Raw genomic sequence first — 8,904 nt, 5'->3', positions numbered from 1 at the left:
TTCATGGGAGGCTCGGGGCAGATGCCCTGGAGGCAACCACCTCGGAGCGGCCACCTCGGGAATAGCCGCATCGAAAGCAGCTACCTCGGCACTCATGGCCGGGTCGGAAGATGAAGAGGCGGCCTGTTGGGGAAATGATTTGGAAGTTTTAACCATTGCTATCTGATAAAATTTGAAAATTTGAAGAAAAGTATAAAGGTTTAGAAGAACAAGTTTGAAGGCTGAATAACAGGGTATGAAGATTTGAAGAAAATCAAGGTAAGGACCTAAGAACAATTATGAAGATTTGAAGACCAAAAGAAGAAGATATGAAGGTTAGAAAGAAGTTGATGATTGCTAGAAAATTCGAAGGTGGAAACTTGATCGGAAAGTGGAAAAAGAACAAAGGTTAGAAGCTTTTATAGGGGAGGTATGCCACGCTTCGCATTCGGAGGCAACCAGTCGATGGTTGACATGTGTCCGAAGTCAGAACAACACGATTGATGAGGACGTTTTAACTTCTTTATCGTTTCGGTTGTAACGTACGAAGGAAGGAAGGAACCGGAGAACATCTGTCAGTTCTCATTGTTTCGGCAAACCTACTCTCTAAGAAACGAGGGGACTATCTGTATACGAGTAAAACCGGGGCTAGTGAGCACCCCGATTTCTCGGTAGGGTCAGATGAAGCAAAGACATAACTACATGGAATCAGGATCGAATCTAAGAATCTCTCGTACTAAGGCCCGAACAAAGCGCTTACCACCGGGGCCATCGAGACAACGCCCCCGAATCAGGTACGGGTTCCAAGGTCTCAGAAAGCACAACCAAACGGTTGTACAAGACTAATGAAGTGTCGTGATATCCGCACCTAATCGGATATCATGGCATGGATCTCGGCCCGTATCGATAGTGGATCATTAATGATTAACGAAAAAGAAGATTTTTACGTTTCTTAGAATTGTACTTAGGGTAAAACTCCCCTACTATATAAAGGAAAAATTTGTTGTTCAATAGACACATTCTAACACGCACGTCAAGGCAATACACATTTATTTTCTTTGCTTCTAAAGTTATTCAAAGCTCTTATTTTTGCTCATAGTCCTTCATAAGTTTTTGGCTTCGAACTGAGGGTAGACCAATCACTATGTTCAGACCCAAGCTCGAACCTAACATCACAACTGGTTTGGTCATTATTTCTATTTTTAGTTCACTTATTTAACGTTATTGATCACTTGTATTAAATTAGTCCATGTATCCTTAAAATCGCATATAAATTTAATTGCTACCTATTTTGACATCAAAGTTGTCTTTGTTGGCTTTTTATTTCGATCTCAATACATGTGATCTATAGGTCACGAATTCGAGCCGTAGAAGCAACCACTAATACTTGCATTAGGTTGGACTATCTACATCACATCCTTTGGCGTGCGGCTCTTTTTCGAACCATGCGTGAATGCAGGATACCTTGTCACCGGACTACCTCTTTTTTAAGATATGAAAGCACATTTACGTCTATAAAAAAGGTGTGTTCCTATGCCGAGTCAATTCTAGTCTTCTTTCATGATAGGTATTTAGTTTAGTCTTTTAAAATTGTAGATCAAAATGATCTAAGAAGTGGAATTGAGTTATAAGACAAGTGAGTACCAATCAATGTGTAATTGAATATCAAAACAAACGTACGCACCACTAAAAAAGAAAACTCATGAAAACAAACATATTTGAAGTTGAAAACGCAAGAAATGAGATTTCGGTAAGTCATAAAAACGGTAGGTAATTGTTAAAGCTTGTTCTAATTAGATAACGTCCCAATTAAATAGATTATATAGATGAGACTCCTTTATCACGAGTTTAGGGTTAAAAGCACTTATAATTCACGCCTAATTATTATCATTCATATAGATTAAGAAAGTCTAATTTATGGTTCCCAAGGAAACAGATGTCCTCCTCCGAACTATGTGTTACTACTAAATCATCATGATAAAATGGCACGAGTGATACAGGTTTAGTAGGCAAACCCTAATTGTTTATGCAAATTAATATAACCAAGATTGCTTAATTACCAGCTTTTTGTTCTAATTCATCTATTCATATTAGCAGCCGCATTTTCTTGAGACATTCCCCTTTTGTACTTGATTCCTTTTGTTATCTGGGAATGAGGGGACCACAGTCTCACTACGGATATAAAGGAATTCATATTCCTCAAAATTATGTCGATAAGAATATCTTTAAATGATTTATAATCGTTGGAAGTTTGCCACAACTTTAAAGGTCTGCTGTATCATTAGAACTTTATACAAAATATGGTCAAACTTCTCTATAACAGTCTCGTTTAATTTGTTTTGATATTTTTTGGCTGCTACAATGAAGTGTTGTTATGCACAACATATATTATAACATAACATAAAATATTAGTTCCAAAAAAACTTGACCATTATAATAAAGTGTTGTTATAAAGGATCACTGATATAGAAATATTTGATTGTATATATGACCTTTTTACGTACATTTAAATTTTCGAAATACTTTATATTCTAACAGTTCATTTACCATGGAGAATATGTTGCGTTAGTGATAGGTATTTCGCCTGCTGTTCAAAATATGTAGACGTATACATTTACTTATTGAATTTTAATATAGGGGGTAAAGATTTGCATCACCTCTCATCACTTCCTGGATAATTTTCATTTTAAAATGGTTTTTGTAATCACCAAGCAGCTTGATGGGATAAGTGAAATTCCTACGTCCTCAACCAAAAGTCTTTAATTCGAGTCCTAAGAATACAGAACCTCTTGATAGGGAGGGCTTCATCCCAGTACTTAATAAGTCTATCCTGTGCAAATCCGACTTAATAGGGTGTCTAGGCTCAGAATACAGGATGCTTAACCAAAATACATTTTTTCAAAAAATGACATTGTATAACAGGCTCTTTAAATAACATCCGATGCAGGCTAAAAATAATCTTTTCCCTATTACTTTTTGTTTTTGTAGTCCATAATATGACAAAGCTCAGAAACAAGAAGCTGGTAAAAGGTTACCTTATCATGTTGAATTGTGAAAGTTGGGTATATTTTTATCTTTTTCTTAAATGGGTCATGAGATTTATTTCCTCATTCTCGTCAAGAATTTTACTGCAACTATGAAATGATACCTGAAGACAGTGACAAGAATCTTATATCAGAGTATAAATTCAGCAACTAGCAAAATATATAAACCAAATTGTAATGGACAAGATTCACAACATTAGAAACCCAATTCCTGCCACAATGATGCAGATTACTGTTTTCTTGTTTTAATATTTTGTGTGAATATAGAAGATTCACTTTCGAGCTATGCACGTTTCCCCATTATTTATGCATAAGACAAAAAAACTTTTATCATACCTAACAGGAGAAAGGTAAACAAAAGCATACATTCACAGAACTAAAATATTGAAAATTATGTACGAGCCAATTTTGCTAACGGCAGCACGAGGCACTTCAAATGGAAAAAAACTTTTGTTCAATTATTATATGCGATTCAAAAATAATTGCGTACTGTACGCTGAGTAACAATAATTGAAATAAAATAAATTAAGCAAAAACCAATAGTCTTTTGTAAGTTGATTGACTAAAGCTAAATTCACTTGAAATGAAACTTTATTTGACGGGGTATATTAAATAAGATTTTTTAAAGCTATATGCACGATACAACGAAATTTTCAACTATCGATGTAATTTAACCGGTTATTAGTCTTCCAGGATACCATATCATCAGGATTGATATATATGAAGAATTACCGATTGTTATAAGTTAACGCGATTGTATAAAAGATCTATATACAGTCAGTATACAATATTTATAGTCTTAAAATTGAAACCAAAACTGAAAAAGAAGAAGAATAGCGCACATGCAATTGAAACCCTACTACAAGTTACAACAATAACGACGACAACAACAACAACAATAATAATAATAATAATAATAATAATAATAATAATGATAACAATAATTATGCTTCACTTTCAAACAAGTTGAGGTCGACGGTATGAATCAATTACTTTTTTTTATTTAAGCTCAACCCATATCATCTCAACAAATAAAATAGAAGTAAAGATACTATTACAAGTTACTGCTTTAATATAAAATCTTCTCATGCTCCGGCTGAATGTTTCCACTTTCAAAAGGCCACAACTTAGATAAAGTTCCTACTGAGCTACTTATCCTTTATTTGTACTAACTTGCATAGTTCTACACGTAAAACCCTGAACCACAACACACGCACACGCACACGCACACGCACACGCACACACACTAAAAAACCCTAGACTGAAAGTTCTCTCTTCTTGCTTCCATGAATTCTCTCAAGAAAAAAGATAAAGTGCCAAACACCAATATGCCTAGTGTAAATGAGAAATGCTGCTACAACCCTGGTGGTTGTTTCTTTTGCATTATTAAGGAACCAAACTCACCAATCAGGAGCAATGGAATCAAGAACTACTTAAAAAACATGCCTTTGATTGAAGATCAAGAACTTGTGCTAGTATTAAGTGGCCTTTGGACCATGGCTATGTCACAACCTAATGACAAAGAGCTTCCATCCCTCGGTATCTTTGAATGCATGGCAAGCCTAATCAACAAAGGTACTACTTACAAATCTTGGATTAATCAAAATCAGAACATTTATATTCCCTATTATGCAGCTCATATTGTTGGTTCTTATACTATGAACAATGTTGAGTTTGCTATTAAAGCAGTGGATTCAGGTGTCCTAAAACCATTATTAGAGCTTTTGAGAGGGAATATGACTTGGGTTGAACAAAGGGTAGCTGTTAGAGCAATTGGTCATTTAGCAAGCTATGATAAAACTTTCAAAGATGTGGCAATTTATGAGAAAGAAATTGTTAAGTTGGCTATGAAATTAGCTTCCACATGTGTTGAAGTTGTGTACAAAGAGTTTGTTGGAGTGAAGGATTTAAATATGAGGTTAAAATATCATTGTGATTTGTTGACTAGAGGAGTTGGAGGTCTTGAAATGGAAAACAGGAAAGCTGAGGAATGGGCTAGTCAGCTTCAATGTTGGAGTTTGCATCTTCTAAATTGCTTTGCAATTAAAGAGAGGTGCTTAAATCTCATTTGTGAGCAAAAATTTTTGAAGGACTTGAGTGAAATGTGGGGTGGATTGACTAATGATACTTCACCAGGAGGGGTTGGATTAATTAGAGTTTTGTGTTATAACAAAGATGGAAGAAGATATATAGCAGAATCAAAGGATGTAATCAAGAATCTTTGTAATCTTTCAAGATCTTCAGATGACTGGCAATATATGGGAATAGATTGCCTAGTACTGCTTCTCGACGATTCAGGTACTGTTCAACTGTGTGACCACCTCATCATCTAAACGTTTAAGCTGTTAAAAAGAGCACCCTTTTCACTATTAAGTTATATTATGTTCAACATGCACACCACCTCATCTAAATGCATAAGCTATTAGAGAAATTAAAACGCGCTTCTAATTATTTACTTATATTATGTCTCAACAGGTACAAGGTACAAAGTTCTTGAACTGGCTTCCATGTGTCTTGTTGACTTGGTTGAACTTAAGACCCTTGGAGGCAAATCAAATGTTGGTAACACAATCACAAGAACTCTTCTTGCAGATTTCAAACAAAGAAAGGTAAAAATCAAGAATATTGGTGTTCAACAAGTTCTTGAAGAAATATGGGATTTAAAGGTAGATAGGAAGAAAAGGGAGCAAAATATGAGTGATGAGAAACTTGAAGAGAAAAGGGTAATGGTAAGTCTAATGAAACAACAAGGGAACCATAGTTTTTGGTTAGGAAAAATTGAAGAAGCACTAATGAAATACAATGAGGCATTGGAGTTATGCCCATTAAGATTTAGAAAAGAAAGAATTGTGCTTTATAGCAATAGAGCACAATGCAAATTGTTGTTAGGAGAGGTTGATGATGCTATAAGTGATACAACAAAAGCTCTTTCTATTTCATCTCCAACTAATTCTCATGCCAAAAGTCTTTGGAGAAGATCACAAGCATATGATATGAAAGGATTGGGTAAAGAGAGTTTGATGGATTGTATTATGTTTGTTAACTGTTGTTTTAAGATGGATTCAATGAAGAAAAATATGAGAATCCCTTATTATGCAGTTAGAATGATTAATAAGCAGATGGAGTCAACTTGGCTTTTTAAAAATGCTCAATTGAAGGCTTTTGTTGATCTCAGTGAAAAACCAAATCAACCACATGAAATAAGCCAAAAGGAGCAGAAAAATGGCAGAGTTACTGGAATTCTATTGCAAAGGAAGGGTTTCATGGAAGGTATTTTTCAAGATTTTATGTTGTGGGAAGTTATAAAAATACAGCCACATATTTAAGTTACATACACTTGAAGGAGAGCATTTGGCGTAACTGGTAAAGTTGTTGTCATGTGACCAGGAGGTTATGGGTTCGAGCCGTAAAAACAGCCTCTTGCAGAAATGTAGGGTAAGACTGCATACGATAGACCCTTGTGGTCCGGCCCTTCCCGGTCCACGCGCATAGCGGGAGCTTAGTGCAGTGGGCTGCCTTTTATACACTAATAATAAAGGACAACCTAGTGCACTAAGCTCTCGCTATGCGCAGAGTTTAGGAAGTGTCGTACCACAAAGATCCATTATATGCAGCGTTACTATTATATACACTAATAGTGTAACCTGTCAGTCGTTGTTTTGTTAGGTTACTTATTAAATGTTTAACATAGAGATTTACCTGTAATTACCTTATAAAATGACATGATTATATAAACATATTTTTCACCGTCCGAGAAGTCCAAATGTGTTTTAAAAATGCAACCATTTTTGCAGCTTTTCAAATTTATTATATATGTGAGTATATATGTGACTGACATAAATTATTTCTGGTAAATTGATGGTACATGTGAACTTTTTTTCTATTTTTCAATCTTTCAGGGCTGTCCAGTATCTCAGAAGAACCTCAGATGTTTGGAGAGGGTGACATAATTAGCAGGAGAAAGCTGGAAAGAACCAGAGAAAACAAGAAAGCTGTATTTGCTCAGTCAGTTTAGTGAAACTGAACATTAATTCCCTTGAATTATTGTACCTAGTTTAACCTAATCATCATATAATCAAAACTTTTTCCCACCTTCAATATATTAATATATTTTCGAATATGATCATTAAAAAAATATTTCCAATTCTTATTGTTTCTAATTTAGAATTTTTGTGTTTGTATTCATCTACTTGGGAGGTTGATCCAGTGATAATCCAGGCACGAATTGCAGTATCAACTAAACAAATTTAGCTTTTGTGTACTAGAAACTATTTGTTTTCGTTTTTGGCCATTCTGAAGATGGTGTGATCAGCAATGAGTGGGAAGGACCACATATCCACATTGTATTTATTACTACTTGAATTAAAGAATTTCAGCTAATTAAAATGAAAACAAATGCTTATTATAACTAGTGGAGTAACTTTTTTTGCAGTAGTCCTCACAATCCACTATCTCGATGATCTTAACTTTTTGTATGTACTTTCCATTGGTAACAGTACTTTTCTTATGGATTTAACTTTTATACAATTACCACACCACGCAGAAGAATATCATTTTCAAGTCGTTTAAAAGATAAATACTAAGTTATTAGTCTATAATATGTGGGTTTAGTAAGTTGAAATACAAGGCAAGTTTTCTACTATAATGAGTTAAATTGTATTGATATTTGATAATGCAAAGTTTATTTATACAGGTGAATATAAGTAAAATTATTAATTTTCTCTCGGAAAAGAAAAAAGAAGACTAAACCCTATCCAAGATGCCCCACCAATCAAATAAGGCACTGCAGAGCCAGGCCCCAAAGTACGCTTTTGCTCGCTCCACAAGCGATCGAAAACACATGCAGATTCACACAAGAAACAAGACTTTAATCAAGCTCACCATTATTTATTTTTCTTTTCCTTATTTTCCGGGTGAATTAACATATAAAGAACTCTTAACTATTTCAAACAGATAACAATTAAATTTGAAAGTGGTTTTAAGGATACGCAGATTAATTCGATACAAACGATAAATTGTGTTAGATTAAACAGATAAAGAAATAGTAATTATCAAACCACTTGAGGAGGAGGATTCCAGCCTTAATGAAATATCCACCCTCGATCCAAACTCACAATGGCCAACATTGATGAACACGAATAAAAACTTTCAATAACAAAGAAAATAATAGTATATTGCCTTGGTATATTGCTTGCGTTACAATGTGTTCAATGAGTAATTAGACTCCCCTTTATATAGTAGGGGTGTTTTACCCCAAGTATAATTCTATAAAAGGTAAAAAATCTTATGTTTAACTAATCACCGGTTTTCTATCGATACGTGCCGAGATCCACGCTGTGATATTCGGCCGACCGCAGATATTACGGCCTTTTGTTGGTCATGCTCGGTTGCCCAACAACGCTCTCCAAAGTCTTTTGGGATTTGGACCGATCCCGGATCATGGCCCCGATATCCTCGAGGGTAGGCGTCATGCCCCCGGACCCTGGCTCGATGAAACCCTTGCCTCGATTCTGGTTCCTTGTCATCACGTCTCTAGCTCGATTTACCTTATCGGAAACCGGGGCGTCCCACAAGACCGGTTTCACCCGTATACACCTACCTTGCATTGCAACTCTCTTGGAAAGAAATTCATGGAAATTGAATGACTTCTGGAAGCCAATATTTCTATAATAACTCATGTACATGTGAATTTCTAGCTTAGCTTATTCAAATTGAATATGGTGATCAGGGGCGGATTTAGGGGGGCGCAAGGGGTTCACCCGAACCCCCTTCGCCGAAAAAATACACTGTATATATAAGGCAAAATTTGTTTTTTACCTCTATGTATTAAGTTTTGAACCCCCTTAACATAATTTAAAAGTGTAGTTTAGTGGTCAAGGGG

General features: G+C 35.3%; 1 protein-coding gene across 1 annotated transcript; it reads left to right on the top strand.

The window, feature by feature from the left end:
- Positions 1 to 3,995: 3,995 nt before the first annotated feature.
- Positions 3,996 to 7,369, top strand: LOC104241987 (uncharacterized). Its single transcript, XM_009796963.2, has 3 exons — positions 3,996 to 5,321; positions 5,499 to 6,293; positions 6,923 to 7,369. Exons 1-3 carry the CDS (start codon positions 4,310 to 4,312, stop codon positions 7,036 to 7,038), a joined length of 1,923 nt encoding a protein of 640 aa, XP_009795265.1. The 5' UTR covers positions 3,996 to 4,309; the 3' UTR covers positions 7,039 to 7,369.
- Positions 7,370 to 8,904: the final 1,535 nt, after the last annotated feature.

The sequence above is a fragment of the Nicotiana sylvestris genome, chromosome 4, assembly GCF_000393655.2.
Source record: "Nicotiana sylvestris chromosome 4, ASM39365v2, whole genome shotgun sequence".
Taxonomy (NCBI): domain Eukaryota; kingdom Viridiplantae; phylum Streptophyta; class Magnoliopsida; order Solanales; family Solanaceae; genus Nicotiana; species Nicotiana sylvestris.
Note: the sequence above shows the minus strand (reverse complement) of the source record. Positions and strands in the feature narration are given on the sequence as shown.